This window comes from Sylvia atricapilla, chromosome 8 (assembly GCF_009819655.1).
Source record: "Sylvia atricapilla isolate bSylAtr1 chromosome 8, bSylAtr1.pri, whole genome shotgun sequence".
NCBI classification, from domain to species: domain Eukaryota; kingdom Metazoa; phylum Chordata; class Aves; order Passeriformes; family Sylviidae; genus Sylvia; species Sylvia atricapilla.
In genome coordinates this window covers 20686179-20711007 of record NC_089147.1, presented here as the reverse complement: position 1 = coordinate 20711007, position 24829 = coordinate 20686179, and the positions used below count along the sequence as shown (strand labels likewise).

Here is a 24829-nt window from a genome sequence, read left to right as displayed (position 1 = left end):
TTACTTGAGAAGAGACTTTATTGCAGCAATTTCATAAGGCACGATTGCTCTTCACAGATGTGTCTTTTGTAATTCCTTCACTGGAAAAGCCATTTGTTAATAGCAGCTAAAAGTACATCTTAATGAAAAGAATATGTGATTGATAAAATACTTAAAAAACAACTAATATTCTGAAGACTTAAAAAAATCCCTGAAATACCTTAGGGCACTTGATCAAGTGCCTGAAGTCATGTGAGACACAATAAAAGTATAGCAAACGCAAAAGGAGAGTAAATTCCTCTTTTGCCCCACGTTGACACCTGCAAGTCAGGATTGGCTTCACACCACAGAGCTGAAACTCAAATCAAAGCAGTTACTAACATTTCCACTGCCAAAATCCAATCATAACAGAAACTTACTCACTTCATGCACCAGAAAAATTTGTCTCTGTGAGAGAGGTTTTTTGGCTTTGTTTTTTTTTTCCAAGGCAAACATTTGAAGTGAGGTAAGAATTCAGTCTCAACGTTCAATGCAATTTTCAAATCAAGCTCTTACAAAGATGGGTCAGTGTTGCCTCGTCCTCTTGAGAAAAATCTCATGCATGTAGTCCCAAAACCTTCCCTGATGAGACTCATTGCGGTGAATCATAGCAGTGAGGGCCTCACCCTGATCAAGGCTTTGCCAATAATCCTGCAGCCACATTTCTTTCCAACTGAAACAAAACAAAGAGACACCATCACAAACAATTAAAAAACCTGAATTAGTCTGCGGCTGTAATAGCACTGAAATCATGTTTTTCTTTCCCTTAAGATGAAAACAGGCTCAGAGACGGTCATAACAAAGTATGTTGTTAGTGTGGCACTGTGCTCCAAGTCATTTAAAGAAACTTGCTTTGAAAATTCTCTGTAGCAAATTGAAGTTCACTGTTAGCTTTACGACATTCTAGAAATATCAGCATATATTATCATATATCATGTTAACACAGAGACTAAATTATTAGTTGTAGAGAATAAAAATTACTATTTAAAAAAATCTATCACAGAGTCCTTATATTATTTTGAGAGTAGTTTTCCCTGGTCAATATGCATATAACAGCCTAAAAATCAGAGGGTTTTTTCAGATAATACATTTAAACAACTACAAACTCAGGTTACACATGACAGAGACAAAATCAATATATTCCTTAACACAGATTCTATTCTTTATCTCCAGACTGCATGGTCAAATATGGGCTGTCTCTTCTTCAGTGCATACAGTCTCAAACTTTTCATAGCACAGACTGTACCAGTGCAAATTTCAGCAATTCTTTTCCAGTTCATGACCACGTAGACTACTTCTCTCACTTGTGTTATATCAAGGCATAGCAATTATTTCCCTCTCCTCCATTATTTCTGCTACCCAGAAACAAATTAACAAATTTTGGAAAAAAAGGATCAAACGTTGCTCTTTATAATACGTCCATACAAATTACCAACTACTTGTTAACTTATAGACAGAATTTTTTTGTTCTTCTCCCTCCAAATCACAGAAATAAGTTCAGTGGCTCCTGCCTTCCCCCTGTACACCATACACTGAATCCAGTGTGACTGCACTGCCTGGAAGCAGATCTCACCCACCGCTCCAGGAAGGCTGCAAGAAATGCACAGAACATCCCAGCGCCTGTTCTTGTGGAGTGGCAGCCTGTACCCCATCGGAATCAGCTTGTGGTCAACAGCATCACCTGTGATGGCACATTTTGGCAGAGCACACCAACACAGACCCCAAAACAAAACTTTTAACACAGATTCCAGTGTGAAGACAGAGGCTTACTTCTGCTTTAAAAAAAACATATCTTCCAAAAGGTTCCTTTGCATCACTTGGATGCACTGTGAGATCACATTGCCTACCTGCTAAATTCACTATCCTCTGTTCACTGACTTGCTTCTTGCAGCACTGAATAAGGGCACATGTTTGGAAAATGAGCCTACTTGCACAAAGTACTAAACTCAAGACTAAGTGGCAGCAAGGAACAGAAAAAAGCAAACAATTTCCAGATGAACTCTACGGACACAACACCAAAAGAAATTCCAATATCCAAGTGAACTACAAGTCACACCTTGTATGCTCCGTACAGTCTATCACTTGAATCCCCACTAGATCTGTTTCATTTTTCCACAGTGTTTTCTAATGTAACAAAACACTCCATTGACTGGCTCAGTAGGCAATCATCTAAATTGATCGCACTGTTAAATAACATTACTGTGAAACTCAGACAAAATATGGGCAGGCTTAGCTAATGCTTTGATGGCACTTTTATGCTATTGTCACACCAGTTAGAATTATAAGTAATCATGTTCCATTTTGAAAACAAACATCGTTAAAGCTTATATGCTTATCAGATAGAAAGCACTGTACTTCACAGGAAATGCCCACAATCATGCCTGGGAAACTAAGAACACATATCTTTATAAAGTAAATAGCAATGAATGTAAAACCTTCCCTGGAACCATTTTCCCAGACACATCTCAAGTCTGTAAATGGGGAGAACAACAGTGAGACACGGTAACTCCCATGGGATGAAAGTGTAGCTTGAATTATGAACCAGCTGTTCAAAACTCCTTGCTGATGACCCCTGTGAAGAATGTTGGAAGCACCTGAGCCTGCAAGTGGCACTGGCAGCAACTTCGTGTGTGCCTTCACAGGTGCTCCTCTACTGCCACCTGATGCTCAAACAGAAGACTTACGGAAAAGTAGGAATACTTCTACAGAGTAGGGTGCTGCATAGCACGCTACAAAATAAAAACCATTTTGCTACCGAGACTAAGAAAAGGCATTACTATTAATCTGCCTTCAGTAAATCAGTCAACCAACAGAAAACAAGGGACAAGAAGGTGCTCAGTCTATTCTCTGTCCTGCACAGTCCCTCTCCTAAATAAGTGGGATGGCATCCTTGAACACAGCCAGAGTTTTGTTGCACAAAACAACATTAAGTCTTGCGTTCTGGGTGAGCCTCATTTCTGCTCTGAAGCCTATAGGAGTCAACCAGGCCTGCAGTGAACATTGGCAACCCCATTCTTAACGCAGTACTTTCTAAGGAGGTAGACAGCTGCTTTTGCCTCAGGGCTGCCAAGTGCTTTACTACCTCTGTACTGGAAAACATCCCTCCCTCGAGCCAAGAGGCTAAGAGAGACAGAGGATAAGATAAGCCCACAGCCTGAGGTAACGGCATTTTAACGGAATATTGTGTCTCACACTTTTCAACTGCTAACGCCTCTGTCCAAGCCTCTTGTTCAGCCTCAGTGTTACACAGTATTAGCAGAACTCCTACACCACCCACAAGAAGTAATATAGTACCAAGAGCTCCTTAAAGTACAAAGTGTTATTAAAGTTACAGCTTATTTGAAGCTTTTTTTCCTTCAAAGAGCATAATATTGGCACATTACCTGTCTCCTTCAGAGAGGTCTTCAACACTTCCAAACCCAGGGGTTGGCATAGGACATCCCATGTGCTTGAACTGTGCTATATGAGGTCTGGGAGCTGGAATTTTTCCACGAGACTTCTTGTGTTCCTGCTCCTCTTTGACCCGGGTGTTCTCTTTGTCACAGATGAAACACTCGAAGCCATTCAGGTAATTGGGCAGAGTCATGTCATTCACACCCCACTCCCGCTTCTCCAAGCTCTCTAGCAAGAACCGGTTTTTGATTCCACCAACGTTTTTATACTCTAGATACTTCAAATATTCCTCTCCATTCTTGTCCAGGAAATCAAGATACTTTGCCAGCTCTCGGGGGCTGTCAAAGTCGTCTATGAGAATGATGGAGAGGTTGTTTGGCATCCAGTCCCGCACAGCTGGGGAGCCTCGGTACACTGGGACAGCACCCAAGTGCATGGGACGCCACAGCTTCTCTGTCATGTAGTCCTCACATATGGCATTCTCCAAGGCCAGATGAAACTTGTACCTGGCAATAAAAGTCATAAATTCAGAATCTTCTGTAGTGGCTGTGGAAGTGTCTCTCAGTCGCTCACTGGGGAGCTCACGGTTATGCAGGCATTTCCCATAGGAGTCCACCTAAAATAACAAATGGCATCTTTACAAAGTGACTTGTTCCCCTGGAACTCACTTTCCTTACAGTTCTTGTAAAATTCCTAACTTGGATCAGTTTTCAGCTAAGTTCATTTAGCTTCATTTTCACTCCAAGTTCTTTCCCTTGAGATTATTCCTAGAGCCCCAGTTCTACGAGCTTTAGAGAAAACCAAGTGGTGAGTTTCAAAAGCAACATTAGCCACACTACAGACTGAGGGGCAAGGGGAGTGCACAGCTGCCACCCAAAAATGTATTTATTACCGGATAAATCAGAAACTGACAAGTAAGGAACAGCATTCGACTCTATGTCAATTTAAACATCCTCTTTCCACTTAAGAGACTCAGTGCTTTTCCAAACAGTTATTACACAGAGTTCCAACCAGTCTCAGTAAGCTGACAAAATTTTTCCATTTGCTGGACTAAGAAAAATTGATGCAAGGAGAAAAAGAACACTGTGAAAAACTACAAGACAACATGCTTGAACTGGAATCTACAGCACACTTTGAGAAGATAGTAATTTATAAAAAAATTCTTTTGCCTTTGCTTCATTATTCAGATCATGATGACCTTACACAATAACTAAATCATGACCAAGAGAATCAACAGAAACCACTAGAAAAGCAAATCTCTGGCAAAGGCTAAAAATAGATATTTTTTTAATCAATCTAATACCTGTCACACTTTCTAAGGAAAAAAAAATGCAGTATGCTCTTTTCCTGCTTGGAGAAACGACATGATTTTACTTTCCGAAGGTACTCAATATCAGCTGTACCATAGCAGTACAAGCCATCTTGGAAACAACGTGGTCCGACAACACAGGTAAGGAGCAGATTCACACAACAGAGCAACCTGCCTTTTAACTTCACTGCTGTACTTTCAAACGGGAGCGAGGCTTGTAAAGGGACAGCCTTCCTGTATGCTAACTTCGAAGTCCAGAGATTTCAGCAGCTTCTAGCACTTGATCCACAAGACCGAGCTTATTCAGGCTTTGCCCAGCTTGTGACTGACCCCGAGAGCGGCCAACTCCACATCTAACATCTGCATCAGGCCTACCTACTGACATGCGATGTAGTCTAGACCACGATTTGGGAAGGAATACAACTAGTTTTTCTCTCCAGCTTGTAGTCAGCATGCATCCCGTTACGATTCGACTCTTGGCTAAAAACAAGGACAAACAAACCCCATTAAAACAAGGCGGTATCGGGGGGCGGCCGGGTGTTCCCAGCTCCGACAGCAGCCCCTCGCCGCAGCTTCCCCGCGCGCTCAGCCCACGCACCTGGATGTACTTCATGAGCTCCCGCACGTAGCGGTCCCTGTCCGAGGGCACATCGCAGTGGGACTGCATGTACAGCACCGGCCCGTAGCCCTTCCGCCGCCACGCGTCCTTCTCGGCCAGGGCCACGGCCGGGGCCCGCAGGTAGCCGCTGCCGGGCAGCCACTGCAGCGTCAGCGGGTAGTCGGACTCCCGGCGGAAGGTGGCCGTGTAGTTGAAGAGCCGGATGCCGGGCGAGTGCGAGAGCACGTAGTTGTTCATGGGGGACTCCTCGTGGAAGAGCGCCCAGGTCTGGTGCGGCAGGCGGGGCAGCGGCGCCTCGTACGCCCTGAAGTCGGTGCCGTAGAAGATGAGCGCCTTGGTGCGGCGGTGCCGGGCCACCCGCCGGCTCCGGGTGACGAGGCAGGAGCCGCGGGGGCAGTCGATGCGCTCCGTGTCGCCGGGGAAGTGCGGGAAGAGGCTCCCGCTCCACCACAGCAGGATGGGCAGCGCCTTGTTGCTCCGCGTGTCGTTGTTGCCGGGTCCGCGGTACGACGCGGCGGCGACGAAGGCCGCGCCCGGGGGGACGGCGTCCTGCGCCCACCCTTCCGCCCCGCAGGGCTCCGCCGGCCCCTCCGCGGCCAGAGCGGCCCCCACGCCCCAGGCCAGCGCCACCGTCACCCACAGCCCCGCGGGCCCCCGCCCCGGGCCGGCGCCCCCCATGCCCGGGCCGCGCCACGGGCCCGCCCCAGGAAGCGGCGCCGGGCCCCGCCCCGTGACGGCACGGCCGGGGCCGGGAGCTCCGCCTCCCCAGCGCTCACCGCGGACCGGCAACAACGCGCCCCGGCTCGGGCGGCCGGCACCGGGACCCCGGCTCGGGCGGACAGGACCCGAACCCCGGCTCGGGCGGACGGCACCGGGACCCCGGCTCGGGCGGACGGCACCGGGACCCCGGCTCGGGCGGACAGGACCCGGACCCCGGCTCGGGCGGACGGCACCGGGACCCCGGCTCGGGCGGACAGGACCCGGACCCCGGCTCGGGCGGACGGCACCGGGACCCCGGCTCGGGCGGACAGGACCCGGACCCCGGCTCGGGCGGACGGCACCGGGACCCCGGCTCGGGCGGACGGCACCGGGACCCCGGCTCGGGCGGACAGGACCCGGACCCCGGCTCGGGCGGACGGCACCGGGACCCCGGCTCGGGCGGACAGGACCCGGACCCCGGCTCGGGCGGACGGCACCGGGACCCCGGCTCGGGCGGACGGCACCGGGACCCCGGCTCGGGCGGACAGGACCCGGACCCCGGCTCGGGCGGACAGGACCCGGACCCCGGCTCGGGCGGACGGCACCGGGACCCCGGCTCGGGCGGCAGCCTTGCTGCAGCGGCGCCACGAGCCGAGCTACGGCCAGCTCTCTCCCAGGCCCACTGCACGAGGGCTGAAGCTGCTGTCAGCCTCCCTGCCTCTACCGCTGCTGCATCTGTGCGAACAGCGGCCCCGCAGTACCTGCAGCTGACAGCGGTGAAGCCGAGCTGTTCCCGGGGGCACACCGTGCCGCGACTGAACGCACCTGCAGAGAGAGGGCTCCTGCACCAAGCAAGCCGGCAGCTGTTACAAGAAAGAGCATCCAGCTCAGCTCCTGCTGGAGACCATAAAGGAACAGAAAACACCTTTAACTAACAAAAATCTTCTGTTTGGTTTTGGGGTTTTAATATCTACAGGTAGTTTTAAAGCTCCCTTGAAAGCTGCTTTTCTATACCAACCTTGAATAATTCCTACATTATTAAAATATTCTGTAAATGAGAAAGTGGTTTGGGCTACACTATGTGAATCCAACAGACATATTCTGGAATTACCACTCAGTTGCTCAGTTACACAATTCCTAAAAGTTTCACATTAACTTCTTAAGAGACAATATAATATTTACGAATTATCAGTTAAAATACAGGACATTAGTTAGTATGGACACAAGGCAAGAATTATTCTTCAGCTGTGTTAGGAACAAGTTAAAGAGTGAATAGTTTTCCTTTCCTTTGGAAAGTTAGGTGTAGACACTGCTTGGGCCTGCTCCAACAGCACCACAGTGTCCTCCACTTGGGCCTACAGAGAAGGTAACAGACATGGGCTCTCCAAGGCACCTTCCACAAGCATCAGAACGGGCTGCACGATTTACTCCACATGATCAATGTACAAGATCCACAAGGCCCATCATTACCACACCAGTCCTGTGGCAGATTCTGGACATAATGCACATTCTATAGGAAAAGAATCTCCAAAATATTCTACAGCAAATTTAGTATTATTGGATACTGAGCAATGATTGTCTTGTGCTTTTGTACAGATTTGTTATAAGGTTATGAGAAAACTGTACAACAGTAATATTCACAGGTACAGTCAAAATAACACTGCCAGTTCACTCTGAACTTTATTTTTGCAATTAGCAACACTCCCAGCAAAAAAAACCCCACAACCCAACCCAGAAAAAAACCCAAAAGAACAACCCTCCCCAACCTATTCACCCAGGTACCCTTAACTCTGAAATATGAGCTCTTTTAAGACTACAGAAGTCATTAACTTGACACTGTCACAAGGTAAGGGCAGTATTTGCCTAAGTAGACCAAAAAACCCCCACCCAATCAATGACTCAAGCTGTGTCAGCAAAAAAGAGAATTTCTTTGTGAAATGGAAGTTCAGACAGGGCAGAAAGTCAAAAACCAATCACATAAATAAAGGAACATTGAGATTAAACAGTACCTTTTGTCTGTTGACTCTTGTTGAATTTCTTATCATTCAGTGCGAATAACAACAATGACAAAAAAGACTGAAGTTGGTTAGTAGAAGATTGGATTGTAAAGGATCAATGAGCTAGACTTCAGCCCTTCCCATTTCCCCCCTCCCGCAAAATACAGGGTTTGGAAAAATAAGCAGTGTTTATTTACTAACAATGACATAAAATACATCTTAATATATTTTTATTTCTTTACAAATTAAAAGATGCATTGGAAAAACAAGTGAAGAAAATGAAAGGTTCATTCATGATTTCCACCCCCACACCCCTCAGTATTAATACTAGAAATTAGTATTTGTGGAAGTCTGTGGTTGCTGTGCATTATATTCCTGGGAAGTTCTTTTACCCCTCTGATTAAAAATCCTCTAGGTTTTTTGGCTGGAGGCAGTACGTGGAGTAAAAAGTAAGCCACATTCATACAAAAATGCTGAAAGTTCTGTCAACTACATCTTGAAAGAGTTTCTCCATTACAATTTTCATGTTCCCCTTTCTGTGTAGTGATGGGAGGGAAGACAAACTAGCAGCATTAGAAGAATAATGGATTTATATACATGCTACAGGATACAGACTAAAACCACAGCCAGGTATTTTTCTGATCTTAACAAGGACTTTCCTATGAAATATCAAGCCCAGAAAACATGTTCTCTAATCCATCCACATTCTTCCTTTCACTTTTAGTGCTATTGGTAGCTTTAACTCCTGGGTATTGGAAGAACACCTGTTAAGTGTTCAATATGCAAGCCCCCTTTCAAAAGTGAATAAACGAAGCCCTTAGAATTCTGAATTTGATTACACTAGCTCCCTCTTCACAGGAGTCTTCTCATCCACCCTTGCAAAATGGAGCAGCAGAGCAGCCAAAGTGGATGGATTAATCTGTCTGAGGTATTTTAGTTTAACAAACAGACTTATAAAAGGTTTTGTGCAAGCTGATCAGTAGATAGAAGGTGGAGGGTATAAACATCCAGTAATGAAACTCTGCTATGGCCCAGGTCCTGTCAATAACCTAAATCAGGTACTTGCAATACCTATTACAGTACAGTCTAAATCTCAAGGTTTTGTATCCCCTTCCTTGTATTCCAGGGTACAAAGCCATCTCAAATTCATGTCAGTATACATCAAATTCCTTCTTGTTTGCTATGATTCACAAAAATATGGTTGAAAATGGCCACTTCCTTAACATCTGGTACCTGCACAGTCCCCCATCACCTTGTTAAAAGTATTTTCTGCTTAAGGTTAAGAAGCTTTTGTTCCCACCACCATCTGACAGGTAAACTCTGCAGGAGCGTTCATGGAACATGGATTGAGTAGGACAATACAGAGCCGTGCAATGAGAAGGAAAGGAGTCACCACACATGTCAACAGGAAGTACCGTCTCTACCCCTACACTGCTCAGAAGCTGTTGATTTTTACCCACTTAACTATTGACTACTCCATTACAGTTCTGCACAGCAACTTACAGTACAGGGATGATTGTGGAGAGAAGTTTGCCCTGCCGCCTCCTGGCTTACCACTCATTTCATTTTTCATGTCTTTCTGGTTCGGACAGCCACAGGATACATCTGTGCTCTGACAGATTATGTTCCCCTCTTTAGGGGAGACACAAAATGTTTGGCTGCTCCAGCTCCCATCACCTGACCTGCCTCCTGTCCTCCCCACCTGTGCATCCTCCTCACACTTGGAGCATGCACGCACACCCACACAAATGCACAGCAGCTAACAGAAATTTTGAAGAGTTATCGCTTTTTCACCCAATGTTGAATCATGTACAGTGAACTGAAAAAACCCTACATTCATTACAACAGGATTAGCGAGCATGGGGTGGGGGGTGAACTCCTGCCAAGCACAGGAAACAATTTAAATGCAAATAAAAGACCTGGTATCAAAGGCCTTTTTTTTTTTTAAGCCCTCACCAGGAAAATATTTCATCTCTCATACGGGATTGGGAGAGGTTGAAAGGATTTCTGCTTATGCAATGTGTATTAAAAATTATGGAATTGTACAGATTTCTATGTTGTCCTTTTTGAGGGCGCTGGGCCTTCGGATCAGGTCATTAGTGGAGACTGAAATGTCACTGCTGAGTTCTAGCACCACTCACTCCTCTAGCTCAGTAGCTGCCGAATCTCCTTGTGCATGTGACACAGGAAGTCCACATATGAAGCTCCCCCACTCAGGCTCTTGTCCTCCACTAGAAAGTGTTTGAACAGCATTTCCAGCTTATCTTCTTGCTTCACAATTATCAACTACAAAAAAACAAACAAAACAAGAACAAAACCAACAGTGAGTAGCTATTAGAATTAATCTTCATGGGGGAAATTGAGCAGAAAGTTAAATGCTCAAAACCCCAAAGACAGCTAGAATCACAGCATATGTGGCTTATGTTCTTTGACTTCTGTAACTCAGCTGGGTTAAGCCTCAATCCTTTCTAAACAGAATGAAAATACCATATATGTGCTTCATATAGTAATGTACTGTAATAGGTCTGAAAAAAACTAGGTTTTAGAAGTATGGTAAGCACAAAACTACAAAACTAGTGAAATTTGTTTTCAGATTCCTGAAAAGTTTTAATAACATTTATGAGATTGGGAGGAATAAATTGAGGACTGCAGCATTACCAGGCATTACCTGACTCTAGTAAGAAGAGGATTTAAAGCTGTAAATTGAGGACATTTTTACCTTCATGTAGCGGGATCTCTGCCCTTGAAGCATATCAACAATAGATCGCACTTTCTTTGAAAAGGGGTTTTCCAAGACTGGCAGGGTGCTCTGGAATGAAAGATACCCAATTCTCATTAGTCTTGTGAAGTAGAGCAATGTGAAACAAAAGTCAGCAGTTCTGGCATACTGTAAAAGAGTAGAGAAATACCTATCCCCATTAGCATACAATCTCTTTGATTTTAGCTACTTAAAGTAGAATATAACATGAAATCAAAATTAAAGGTCAATTATTTATTCCATTTAGATAACTGTTCTCTTGACTGTTAATGATATGACTTGTCAAATAAACCTAGGCAAAAGCATGCCCGACATGCCCAGACTATCAACAGTTCTACTAGTTTCACACATCTGTGCTTCTCTCACTTCTATTTTGGAAAATGAAATGCTATTTTGTCTACTGGCTTTCTCATTGTTTTAAGTTTTGGGTCTAGCTCCCACACTGCCATCCAGCTCACCAAGGCATTGCTAATTTGACTGAAGGATGACACTCCGAAGAGGTTCTGGATGAGGCTTTGCTGCACGCTGACTCCCACCCACACAAAGACGTTCAGCCCATTCTCCAGCAGGTAGATGTCACCCTTGGAGAGACGCTCCTCGGAGTTCCGAATGGCTGCTGGCAAGGAATCACTGTCAACATCTGCTTTGGTCTGTTTCACAGGAAAACAAAAATTAAAGAAAAATAAAGGTTATAAAACAAGAACATCTTATGAAGTTCTGAAAATTTTTGCCATGATGACCTTAATGGTTTTCTCATTTCTAGGACTCCCAAGACTGCAATAATTGTGACTGACGTGGCATCTTCCTTAGTTTTCTTACTCAAAGTGACACAGAAGCAGTTCAGAGACTCTTGGTCAGCAAAAGAGAACTTAAGGCTTCTGTGAAAAGATTCAAGCCCAAATATCACCTCTTGGATATGTAATTAGTTTTTAGTATTGTTCCAGCAACTATGGTAATGAAAAGTCAGAACAGTACATGGACTTACCTTGCAATGATGAAAATTACTACAAGAAGTTGTAAACTTTAGGACTTTTTAAAAAGACTACGAAAGGGTCAAAAGTGTCCTCTTTGCCACTAGTCATACACTTACAGCTCAGGAAAAAGTATCTCCCAAGAAATTCACAAGATGCAGTAATGCTGAGCAAAATTAAGTGAAATATCCCAACAGATAACAGATCCCAAATACTTCTCAAATCACTTTCCCTTGCTAAAACATAAATGCAGGCCCTCAAGATGAATCAATGAGACAACAGCAAGCCTCAAGTTCTAAGAAGATCTTGGATTACTCACCAAGGGCAAAAGCCTGGGATAAAAGAAAACATTTGTTTCAGCCACATCCATGGATGTCACTAACTGACGGATGTAGGCACGGTCATCCGTTGTCACCTCTGGGCCAGGCTGAAGAACGTCACTCTTCAACACACAGTTCAAGTACACAGGAAGCAGCTTCATGCATTCGGGGAGGATGAGCTAAAAGTCACAGGCAGACAGAAACTGGTCAGCTGTCTTGCTGAATAAGCTTATGTTTGACAAAATGAGGCTTGCATGAACCAACAAAGTGTGGTACAGCCGTGAGGAGTGAAAGCTGATAGTCTACTTATATTATGGACTGCAAAAGAAACATAAAACCTTTCCCTGAAGCAGGCAGTGCTCCCTGGGCTCCAGACAGATGCAATTCTCAACTATAGCTTTACTTGTAGTAGTGTATCTACTTTCCTGAATCTCCTCTTTGCAAATTTCTGCTGAGAAAAGGAATTGACTTTTTTTCAGCAGTCTAAGTAAGCAGAAGCTGTCGTCACTTTTTAATTTCCAAGTCTGGGATTCAAGTGAAAGCACTGAAGTTTACCTGGCCAGCAGAAGAGGGACTAGCACAGTTCTTTCGATAGCAGGCTAGGATCTGGGCACACTGGTTGATCAGTGAATCTCGTACAGTCTTCACTGGACTACTCAGGACTCCACGATATGCTGCACAGAGAGAGGAAGGGATGGACTGCTGTCAAGTGATTGCTCATGAACAGCAAAACCCCAACACTACTTCCACAAAGGAAATCTAAACAACTATTTTTTATGGAAGCCTTTATTCTTCCCGCTTCAAACTTGTAGGAAAAGGACAACATATTCCTATTGAAAACCTGAAGAAGCTCACTTACTCCATTTTATCACATAATCTTGAACTATCTTCTATGCACTTAAAATATATTTATCAGAATTGAAAGCACGGCGTTCTGTAAAAACTCCTTTTATAGACTGGTCATCTTCCATTAATGGTCTGAAAATTCACTGTTTCTTTCATTTTAATGGCAATAAACATACACAACTCTCAATCTCTGCTGGATTTCCAGGTTTTTACTGCACGCTAGAAAGGGTAAATAAGGTACAGTGCATAAGTGTATGACATTTAACTCATATCTATGAACAAGGGCCCCCATTTCCTATTGCCAGAGCAAAATCCTGCAACTGTTAAGGAATGAACTACAACAGCCCAAAAATAAGTACAAGGATGAATTCAGACAGCTGGCAATACAAGCTGTTATTAAAAACATTTAGAAAAGAATTAGTACAAAGAATAAGCCTACACCCTCCATCTGTACCTCTCGTCCTGAGCAGCAATACAATTACCACAGCTTTATGCTCTTTCCTATAACTCACTGGAGGAAGTATCAGAACTGCCACCTGACATTTGAAGCAGGAAGAATAAGCAGGTGCCACTGGGTGACAAAACAGGCATTTTAGCAGCAGTGAAAGGCTGCAATTCTCGTTTCCACGTTTACCCTTACCATACTTAGCCAAGTAGTTGATGAGGGTGTCGGTCTCACAGTTCCGATAGAGGTCAGCCAGCTGCGTGCAGCAGTTCAGGGAGAGGTTGTGAATGCGGAGCCGTCGCTGTCCTGCACAACTTGTATACAGCAGAGCACACTGCAGGAGACAAAAATGCCACCAGACAGAGAGATGAGCTCCTGCTACAATAACAAGGGCAGGGTTAGAATATACTTCATTAAAAGCTAGGACTCAGATGCATAAACAAATGAGGTAACAAGATAAGATTTGGACAATAAGCTAAAAGTACATGCTAAGCATCAGGGTCAATGAAAGGTAATAAGCAGCAATTTTAGCAGTTGTGTTAAGGGACCTATCTTAGAAAATATGACTGCAGTTTGAAGCAGTCTAGGTCACCCTCATAATAAATATGCTGGAAGGGTATGGTAAGATGCAGAAAGAACGAACAAACAATTCATTGAAGAAGTGTCTAATAATTCAGTTCAACTGTCAACTCACTTCTTCTACAAAGCCTCCCCCCTCACCTGAAGCAGTGCACCACTGTCTTCACTCAATTTATCATCATGCTTGAATTCCACTGTGATTGTTTTATCACAGTCCAGACCTGCCATCTCTACATCAGTTGTGTTGCTCATATAGAAAGCCCCAAAAAAGTCAGTTGCTCTAATACCTAAAAGACGGAAAAAACCAACATGGATCACCATTTTCGACAACGTACCAAGACAGCCACCCTTCTGACCGTGACACCAAGTTATCCCGATAGATTTCAGCAGGGATCTTTGCAATCTCAACAAGAGTTCGAGAATTCCAAAGCTTTAGCTTTTGAGATAGCCTAGTCACTATGTGTTTTAAATTAGAGGAAAAATTCTTTCTTCCCACAAGACATGTTTGAAGTGGTCAATTTATTAAGATTCCTCCACGTTAACACCCACCTGTGCTTGTGCGCACTCTCATTACAGCATCAAATCCCACTTCTTTCTGGACATCCCTCCTCAAGTCATTCAGGAATCTGTACTGGTCTGTCTCCAGCTAAAAGGCAAGCAGTAATTGAAGTTTCACCCCTCCATGAATCAGACCAGATTCATAAACCATGAAATAATTTAAAACCAGATACCACCTCCTGTGGTCTTACTTTAAAAGTCAGCCATGATACCAGGCTCAGTGGCCTGCTAATAAAATATTGTGCTGAGGTAATAGCCTAGCTCTTCCTGTTGGGTTTTGTTATTAACAGAGATGTCTGTATAAAGATACAAAGCTACCAAAACATTTTGCTGATTATCTTGAAATTTAAGTAGCCATTTACTTCCAAAGAAGTACTTCTTCACTATGGTTCCCACTATGAAAGAAAGACCTCTCAGCTAAGCAATAACTCTTACTTGGATCACTGACTGCTCTGAGTCAATGTCGCTCCTACCTGGAAATACGCATACTTATAAATGGAGCCTCCTGTCTGGTAAGGTACCACACCCAGGGTAGCCACATCCAAATACTGGTTTGGAAACAGGAATAGATCCACACAGCAGCCCTGGGCCACACAGTCCTTGGCCAAGTTGTTGTAAAAGCTTGTCTGTGGTTGAAACAAAGTCTAAGAAAGGAAATCAGAGATGACATCAGAAGTTTGTGCAGGAAAAGCAAAGTGAGATCCAGTTTATAATCCCAGTGAATACTCTTCTATACTTTTAAGCTTTTCTTCAGGGAAAGTAGAATCATCTGAGTTGTCCCTGATTCAGCCTTTGAGAAACGGTTAGTTATTATGAAAATTACTACACATGTTGTTTTAATTGTAAACTCAGCACATTTACTTTAACCCAGATTTGGTATTCTACCCTGTGTTACAATCTAGAGCTAACTCTCCTTGTTCTCAGACTAGAGCTGTTCTTATGTTTCAAGTCTCCATAACCCTGCTTGCAAACAGAAGATAAGAGTGGAATGTTAAAATATTAGCGGGAACAGTTACAGTATGCGCTATCCTTGTAATTTTTTAAATGCTGCTTCTGTTATTTTATTCCATAAAGAGCATAATATACACCCTTATGTGTATGAGGATTATGCAAGCCATTATTACCTTCTCCTTATCTGTGTTGATCAGTTTCCTATCATCTCTGTTCTTCAACTTCCCTGGAGCCTCTGCAATGGGCAGAGAGGTGTGGAAAATGAAGAGCTTGCCAGCACACTCAGCTGCCTGCAGGAAAGTGAGTGCAACAACAGAGGTTAGAAACATTCACAAAAATTGTGATTCAAGAACATTCAAGCAACCTCATCACTCTTTTAATGTCAGGGTGACTCTACCAGAACACAGGTTCACTGTCACTCGGTTACATGACTGGAGTCCAACAGAGGAAGCACAAATTACTGGTCAGTTACAGAAAAGCAAGTTTAAGTTTGACTGGATTTGTGCTAGTTCCACAGCAGGGAGAAAAGGATTTTCTCCAAGGAGACAGAACAGTAAGCAGGACCCAGACACAAAAGGTTTTGTGCAAACGTGTTGCACTGTCTTCTTCCCTGATTTGCAGCTACCGAATTAGTGGGAAAATGTCACAGAAATGGCAAAGAATTTTGTAATCTGAGCTTCACCAGATCAATAATTTCAAATAAACACCCTATGCCAACACTAGCTAATGTTTAATAGGTTATTTCCACTGACACATGCAGTATGTAAAAAGTCAATTATAACTTTTACTATTTCTTGATCGATCAACTGTAATGAAAACTGAATTTAAGAGAGACTTTTAAGGATCATTCCCCCTGTACTGAGCACTGGTGAGGCTACACCTTGACGTTTTGGGCCCTTCACTACAAGAACATTGAGATGCTGTAGCATGTTCAGAGAAGAGCTATGGAGCTGGTTAAAGACCTGGAGCATCTTGCCTGAGGAGTGAGTGAGGGAACTCAGTTTGTCCATCATGGAGAAAAGGGAGGCTCAGGGGAGATCATCTTGCTCTCTGCAACTACCTGAAAGGAGGTTGTAGCCAGGTGGGAGTCAGCCTCTTCTCCCATGTAATATGAGATAGGACAAGAGGAAATGGCTTCAAGTTGCAGCAGAGGAGTTTTAGATATTGGGAAAAACGTCCTCATGGAAAGGGCTGTCAAGCACTGGAAGAGGCTGCCCAGGGAAGTGGTGGAGTTACCATCCCTGGAGGTATTTAAGAGATGTGCAGAAGTGTCACTTAGGAACATGGTTTAGTGGAGGACTTGGCAGTACTGGTTAAAGGCTGGGTTTATTGTGAAAGTCTTTTCCAACTAAAATGATTCTCTGACTGATGTGAGAGACCAGTAGAGCTACGTCAACAGTCTGGGGTGAAGTCATACAGGCAATCAATTTGATCAGTAGATACAAGTCAGAGTTAAATCATGCATTGTAGTTATGTCTGGATGAAGTACTAGAATGGAAGAACTTTAGGAAAAGTGTACTTGGTTAGCACATTGTTGCAGGCAACTTCAACAGATTATATTCTCTAATTTAATTTAAGATTCTACCAGAGAACAGGATTAAAAAGATACCAAACTACAGAACCTCCATGGGACTTAACTGATTTCAGCACCTGTTTTTTTAATGCTAGAGGGTCTTTTTTTTTCCTGTAGATTCTGTGAAGTGTTTAAAGCAAAACCCAGACAGACAACAGAGAGTAAGCTATGTTCTTGTACTTCGAAAAATATTATTTAAAAGATAATTGAGTAAAGAACATATAGAGAGCTGCACAAAACAGAAGGTTCACGTACTTCAAGAATGAGCCAAGGACTCCCTACACGTAGTGCATCTACCACAAGGAGCTTCCGTCTTATTAGTGTGTGTTAGCAGAACATGAACATAGGAGTACTTGGCTGAAAACAATTTGTCATAAAAATGCATTTACTAACCTTCAGTGCCTCCAGCCCAGCTTGAATCACAGGTGCAAAAACAGTTTCTGTTTCTCTTGTGTCTGCAAACATTTCTGGAATCTGATCCAGCAAACTAGCAAAGAACAAGGAAAAAAAAAATGGAGGAATTCAAGATCCCATTCAATAAGACAAGCCACACAGGTGCAGTTGATGATTTATAAGAGTGAGGTGGTTTAAACAGAAGTCTTTAACATGTCTGTAAATTTGCATAACTTTTACAGTATTTGGCATCTCATCTGTGGAAAAAAATGCTGTATTGTTCTTCATTGGGTTCTCTCATCTTTATCCTCAGTGCCTTATGTACAGCCTCAACTGATTACTTTTTCACAGCTCTTCTGTATTTCTTCTCTTTTAATTCATTCCCATATACATAGGTAAGTAAACCTCTTAAGAAATACTAGTGACATTTGGCCTCTGTTTGCCAAGTATTTTGTGAACTATTCAGAGATTAATAGGTTTAATCCACAGTTTTGTATTTAGGCCTGTTTAATGCATTAAAAAGCAGTCTGGAAATTTTCCAAAAAAATGCAATTCTAGGTCTAGTTCCCTGTTCTAGTTAGCTACACACCATAGATTAACTACAGTTCAAGTACCATGGTAAGTAGCTTGCCGAAACTTTGCTACGTTCTTTCTTTCCTTTCAGATTTTATCTTCTCTATCCCTCTTATTCTGTTTTCTCCACAGAAACAAAATTGGACACCCCTGTTGTCTCAGTTTGCTGTTATTTAGGCAGTTGACTTAAAGACAGTAATTCAGTATTCTTACAGCTTTCACTCTGCATCATCCAAGTTGCGTTTTGTTGTGGCTTTCTTTTAGGTGGGCTTTTATTGAGCTTGGATTTTGTTTTTGTTTTTTCTTTTCTTCTCCCCAGAAATGGCCTTCTGCACTAATTCCCCTTATATATACTTTCTGCCAAGATGGACTATGAGCCAAATAATCCCTTAATTTCCCTTCATTTTCCCCATCCTACTATGCTAGCTTACTCTCAGAGAGTACAGTAAGTTAAAATACATGGATTGACTTCATATGGCAATTAAGCACATTTGAATCTACGAAATAAGTATTTCACGACACACGTAAATCCATTTATATTACCTGGCAATAACTGTCCTGGACTCATTCACATTCACCAGAAAACCATCAAGGAGTGGCACAAACATATCTGCCACATCTGAGACCACCATCATTTGTGGCTGTGCCAGCGAGCTCTTCACGTTATAGAAGTGTAACACTTTGTTGTAGGTGACAAAGCCTACTCGAATGGCTGATTCCTCCATGTTCCCTTCCCTGTAAGAGACACACTTGCATTCACATCCAAGAAGACAGAAAACCCATTATACATAACCAACACATTAAGGGAAAAATGAAAGGAGATAAAATTTATTTTCATCTAGAAGGGTATCAAGAAAGATGTTCTGGCTTGGCCTTTTTATGAAGAAAAGCTTGACAGGCTTATCAAGTAATTTTTTTAATTTCTAGCATTTTTAAAGAGAAGTAGCAGCATCCCCCATTGGCATTGACTACAGTAGCTCACAATATACCTACCTGGGCAGATAATCTAGGAGTGACTTTAATTCTTCACATATTAACCTCACTAAGCCACTCTTCACAGCATTGTAAGACACATCAATCATAAAAATGAAAGCAGGTGGACTAGGAAACTTGTTATTCTGTAGGAAGAGAGGGAAGAAATCTTACTACTGCTATGTAATGCAGCTCAGATAACAGCTCCCTAACACAGACAAATCGATGCTGGTCAAAACTTAGTTTTGACATGACATGACATTAGTTTGCATGTACCTCTGTAAGCATGAGCAGCAGTTGTTCTTCAGCTCACTCTCCTATACTTTTCCAACTAACACATATGTAATCATACTATGTTTGAAATGGACGGGTATTAAATAACCTAGACTGAGTTTACCACTGATCAGAGAAGAACAGCTCTAACTAAATAATCCATTTACCTGACTAAGCTAGATTGGAAAAGTAGACTGGGAAGATTTCTGCCAGTTCTCAAGACATTGGAATCTGACCAGACTTGTCATAGCTAATTCCACCAATATAAAACAAAAGATTTTCCTCTCTAAGATTTACAACCTTTTCCTTCACAAAATCAGGCTCTCCTTGGGAATGAAAAACTTGTTTTAGTCAATAGTTTTCTGAAGTCTATAGGTCATACTGGAACACGCACTCAGAAAAAAGCAAAACAGAAGAACTTCCAAAAAAGCTGTGAAGATTGCATCTTGTTTGATTCAAAATTCTTTTTATGCTGCTAGAAAGTAATTGGACTTTTTGTCTTAACTCAAAGTAAAGCAGAGGCATTAGAAGGCAACCAGTATCAACTCACAACATTTAGGCATCTATTTTCTCAGTATAATATTTCAGCAGAGATGTAAGTTGCTTTAATAAATACCTTGCATGTATTTTCCCTATTCCTTAGATGCTAATTATTATTTAAATCTTTAATTTAAAAGCAAACCAGCTTTGAAATATACATTTCTACACTATTCTTGTGCATTTAATCACTATGGTTGTATTTGAAACTGATGTTCAATAGGTAAGGTCTGCCTTAGGGAACAGTTGATACATTGCATACTTACTATTGTACTTGCATTGAACCTCTCCTACAATTCCCTTTTCTGCCAAGGACTACTGCACAAGAACCCCTTCTGCAGAATTCCTAAGGTAAGTGCAGCTATAGCTGCTTATATAGCTCCAGAAAAAAAAATTACAGAGACAGCTATTAAATTCTATTATGTCATGTGTGATCAGGACCTCCACTGGTTTTGTAAGTAAACAAACAAGCATGTTATTTTACACAATAAAGTGGGCTGGATTAATGCTGTTAATTATCTCTGTCAGCTAGAAATTAGCCCCAGACAATTCATGTCTTCCCTGCTTTCAAGAAAATAATCTTCTTACTTAAAAGCAAAATAAATACAGCAATAAAAACATGCTACTGTACCTTGCAATAGTCAACTGTTGCTAGAAACTCATATGACCCCAGTGATAACTCAGGTCGGTCATAGAAATCTACTCGCTTTCCAGTGTGGTCCAAATGTTGGAAGTAGTGAGGTGGCACTGGGAAAGGAAAAGTCATTAAGCTCAGTGACATGCCCATTATCAACACTGTGACTAGAGAGCAAACATGACAACAGCTGTTTCGAACAAAACTCCAGGAAAGTGAACTAGCACTCTGGGATAACACACAAGTACCAAAAATATTAATGCAATTTAAGAATATAATTAAAGCAAAACCCCCCCAAACTTATTCCAGTTTGTCTCGTGCACCAGACAGTATAAGCACCTTTCTGAACACAAACTCAGAACTAAACACTGAGCATGCCTTCCAAAAACTTTTTTCAAGACCAGACATAAAATCAGTATTCATATAACATGATATATGAATAATATATTCATACAGTATTCATATAACATGATAAAGATTTATTTGCCTGCATCTTGTTCAACGACCTTTCCAGTAGAGCCCAGAGAAAGATTTCCAGAAGAAACCTTACCCTCAGTGACACAGCTGCAGAAACAACACTGGAACCTCCTTCCACCTTCAATGAACTGCATAAAAGGGCACATGTAAGCTTTGCACCTATTACATCGGACAGGGCCAGATTCTCCATGGTCTACCAAATAAGGAAGGGTCTGTGGAAGCAAGAGAAAAAAACATGAAAAGAAAGGTCTCATGATGATGAGAAAGTTTTAAGCTCTAGATTGTGTGGTCATTTCTATCTCCCTGTACATGGTATAGGATTCAGCATTTGGCAGCTGTGGGAGAGAATACAGGGGATGTGGGAAGCCTGAACAAGTATTTAAGTGCTTTTCAATTCAAGATCTAGCACAGCAGTATTTTGAGGGCTAACACTACACAGTAGTCAGAGCATTTAGATTACTTATAAAATGTCAAACTCTGTAAAAGTCTGAGCTTTCATGTTCTCAGCAACCAAACATGAGTGGGTAAAAGACTCAACAGCCACACATTACACCTAGAAGGAAATAAGTGCTGCAGAGAGAAAGGGCAGAAATACAAGTGCAGCTCAGCAGTGCTCAGTGTTCTGCTGTCATCCCACACAGTGCTGTGCATGTACATACATATTAGACCACTAAACCAGTGCTGTTTCATCCACTTTCATCCAGTTTCACAACTTGGCATTCTGGGATGAATGATTAGCAACCATTTAAGTACTTCAGACTAAGAAAGAAACTGAGACCAGTTGGAAGCATACACCTTTGTGACCATCCTAGTATTTTGGTTATTTAGTCACAGTGCTTGACAACTACCGCAAAAAAGCTGAAATTACCATGGCAGTCAAAATACTGTATGTTTTGAACACAACATTCTTCTGCTTTACAGATATCTATTGCACACTTGTTGGGAATCAATGTTTACCTGGTCCTCATTACCTAAACATGCCTTCTGAACATATGTTAAATTCTCCTGCTGAGTGTGCACAGAGCACACAGAGCTCTACACACAGGTCTCACCTCCTCTGGTGGCAGAGTGGCCAGCGGCTTTATGACGGCAGCCAGGGGAACCTGGGATTGTTTGGCCATGTCAGAGGTGCAGGGGATATTGTAAGATGTGCATCTGATATAGCGGGGGCTTGCGTTACCTGGGGAACAAACAAAAAAGCCCCACAAATTTCAGTACAAATTCAGTTCATATGCAAGAATAGAAATGAAGATACCTTGTGTTGTTAAGCCACAGACAGTACTAGCTTAGCTAAATATTCAGTTTTAATCTATGGAAAACTTGAATTCCAAATAAAGTACCTCCTCATGATTAACTACATATAATAAAAGACCTTAAAACAAATGAACTTGACTCCTTGCCAACCTAAACCTACAAAAAGGCATTTCTGTTTCATATATTCGCAGACAAGAACATATTGTAGACAGAAAACTCTACTCAAACATTTCTACTGTTTTGTTTTGTAATTCTGGCTGTAGAGTAAAATACTTGATTGCAGAATCAGATTCTGAAGTTTTTCTGGAACTTGAAAATTCAAAAAAAAGAGTCAGCAATTAAAAGATGAAATATCTTTTCTCTACAGAGCTCTCAAACCAATTCACATCCACCTTAATTTTAAAAAATACAGTTGCCAATCCAATTCTAATGACGTTGCTAGTAGATTTCAGTTCTTAAATGTATTTTATAAAGCTCTACAGAAGAGGCTTCTTTTGCTGCTTCCTGATATCTCTGCTAATGCTGGTCCTAGGTATCGGCCTTGGAAAACATTTTTTACCTGCAAATTGGTTACTAGCTACCAGACAATCAGGAGAACCTGAGATTAAATCAACACAGCACCTGAAACTAAGCTTCTATTGGTAAAAGACATGTTCCCTTTAAAGACACAGCTCTGTCATTGACTCTTTGGGATTTGTGTTTTGCCTGTTTAGGAAAAGAAACAGTTTACCTTGATCTTTGACCAAGAAATTTGTAGTAACAAGAGGTGGGACCTGCCCTCTCACTCCAGTGACAAATGGTTCTGACCCACGGTTATTTCTGTCATCTTCAATCACTTGAATCTGTGATAGAAAATACCATGTTATTATATGGAGGCTTGGTTTCAAAGTACTGTAAAATAAAAAATCTCTAAGGCAGTGAAAAGGGGACCTGAGGCAAACATTTCTATCTCTAAAAATATGAAGAGCAAGTAAATTTTGTCAAGCAGTCACCTCTCAGTTTGATTTCAAACAGTACTTAATGACTAATAATAAACTACAAGCTGCAGATAGTATTTTTCCCCAAGTACTCTTAGTAGCAGCATATTTTGTGTTTTAAAGTCTGGTCTGAACTCATAAAAGCCAAACATAGATGAAGAAAGGAATTTTTGGTAGTATTCCCTTGTACAGTTCTAGTCAAATAACAATTAGAAGCTTCTGTAAGCCTCAAGCTGAAGTCTTATAGGTAACCTGGCTTTTTCTTTCTGTTACAGTCCCACTGTTTTCATACCATGCCTTTATTTGTAACCACTCTGACTCTGGCCTAAAGACAGATGGTTTGCAAGCTCAGGTGAAAATCTTCATTACTTTGTGATGCTCAAGGGTTTGTGATTTGAATTCTGGGAATGCAGAAAGTGAAATTTCAATAGACGTGTCAATGAATCAAACTTCAAAGCCTGTAAAAATCTTCAGTTTCTTGGTATTTCAAATTCTTCACAACTGCAAGATAATTTCCATGAGATAATGGAAATGTGTTCAATAGTTTTACTTAACTAAAATATTCACTGATCCTTGTAGCTGTACACAGTTCAAACTACATTTCCATGGTGGTGAGTGAATGAAAGAATTACAGCTAGCAGTCATTCTTCTGCTCTTATTTTGCCATCAAACACACCTGCCTTTGTCTAGAGTAAATTCTGAAATGTAGAAATTTGTATGGCAGAACTTCCACCTTCTCACTACAGATTGCAAGCTGCCAGCAGAGAGCATCCCATAGCCTCAGTGACTACTCTAGAATAAATCTACTACCATTTCAAAAGTCTATAGGCTGACTGACATTGGTGATCCCACCACTGGCACCTGTTAAATGATGAACTTTGACTGATGAGGAAGAAATGACACAGGGTAACAAAAACCCCAAAGTTTTTTTTGTCTTCCAATCCAAAAGGTAGCTGCTTTTTTCTTTCTTTAGGTAAGATTCTCCAACATAAACATTAAATTTTCAAATTCAAAATTTAATGGTTATGCATGAGCACAGATAATGAGAGAATGTTAATAGCTCCCCATGCCTCATACTAGAAGTTTTTTTAATCAGGAATTAACACAGTTAATCTCTAATTACCTCCAGTTAATCTGCAATTTTAGAACTCTAGAGCACTGGCCCAGTACAGGTATATGAACAAGAACAGTAATCAAACTCTGATCAAAATATGGCTACAACAGCTCACGCTGCGTGCACGCTGACATGAGACACATATTGTATGGGCAATAGTGTGAAAATGCCAGCTAGAATCTGATGAAGCAATATCCTAAAAATCAGACAAAGTGAAGGGGAGACATTCTTCATGATCTGTTTCTGAAACACTGCTTTCTATTGCCTCACCATTCATCACAGAAGATTTTAACAACCTCATGTGGTGTAGTGTTACTCATTTTGATAAGGCAAGCAGAAGACAGCAAGGAAAGGGTAAAAGATTAATGATGGAGGGTTAGCAAGGTGAAGTTCAGGTTTCAGGCATGCACAGAGGGTCACCAACACACAGACTACAATTGACATATATACAGCACTTACTGGACTAGGAATTGCATCTGGGTCTATTCTGTGCCTGGGTTTCTGTTGGGGTGGCAGCTCATTAAGTTGCTTTTTTAAAAAAATAAGAAATAAAGAGTGCCACCAAAAGAAGAGGAAAAAAAAGAGGAAA

General features: G+C 42.1%; 2 protein-coding genes across 8 annotated transcripts in view; both read right to left on the bottom strand.

Moving 5' to 3' along the window:
* Positions 1-6035, bottom strand: FUT11 (fucosyltransferase 11). The gene is made up of 3 exons (XM_066324040.1): positions 5319-6035; positions 3402-4027; positions 1-691 (listed from the first exon to the last, which is right to left on the bottom strand). The coding sequence occupies exons 1-3, from the start codon at positions 6015-6017 to the stop codon at positions 544-546; spliced, it is 1473 nt and encodes a 490-aa protein (XP_066180137.1). The 5' UTR covers positions 6018-6035; the 3' UTR covers positions 1-543.
* Positions 6036-8204: 2169 nt separating this feature from the next.
* Positions 8205-24829, bottom strand: part of SEC24C (SEC24 homolog C, COPII coat complex component) — a 35548-nt gene continuing 18923 nt past the window's right edge. For 5 of the 7 annotated variants that reach the window (XM_066324031.1, XM_066324037.1, XM_066324038.1 and 2 more), the window contains 18 exons: positions 24700-24768; positions 22880-22991; positions 21948-22075; positions 20969-21107; positions 20416-20531; positions 18996-19120; positions 18546-18737; positions 17430-17523; positions 15637-15753; positions 14986-15156; positions 14504-14600; positions 14096-14241; positions 13571-13709; positions 12640-12758; positions 12084-12263; positions 11252-11443; positions 10755-10844; positions 8205-10321 (listed from right to left, as the gene is read on the bottom strand). In XM_066324031.1, the coding sequence (XP_066180128.1) occupies positions 10181-10321; positions 10755-10844; positions 11252-11443; positions 12084-12263; positions 12640-12758; positions 13571-13709; positions 14096-14241; positions 14504-14600; positions 14986-15156; positions 15637-15753; positions 17430-17523; positions 18546-18737; positions 18996-19120; positions 20416-20531; positions 20969-21107; positions 21948-22075; positions 22880-22991; positions 24700-24768 (2367 nt within the window). In that variant the 3' untranslated portion in view covers positions 8205-10180. The remainder of the gene's footprint in view (positions 10322-10754; positions 10845-11251; positions 11444-12083; positions 12264-12639; positions 12759-13570; positions 13710-14095; positions 14242-14503; positions 14601-14985; positions 15157-15636; positions 15754-17429; positions 17524-18545; positions 18738-18995; positions 19121-20415; positions 20532-20968; positions 21108-21947; positions 22076-22879; positions 22992-24699; positions 24769-24829) is intronic. The other 2 variants (XM_066324033.1, XM_066324039.1) reach the window with 1 other exon arrangement.

Excerpts from the sequence above, each read along its gene's own strand:
- FUT11 (XM_066324040.1), bottom strand. The coding sequence starts at position 6,017 with ATGGGGGGCGCCGGCCCGGGGCGGGGGCCCGCGGGGCTGTGGGTGACG. Across the intron at positions 4,028-5,318 it reads AGCTCATGAAGTACATCCAG|GTGGACTCCTATGGGAAATG; the intron begins GTGCGTGGGCTG and ends TTGTTATTTTAG. Across the intron at positions 692-3,401 it reads GACCTCTCTGAAGGAGACAG|TTGGAAAGAAATGTGGCTGC; the intron begins GTAATGTGCCAA and ends GTTTTGTTTCAG.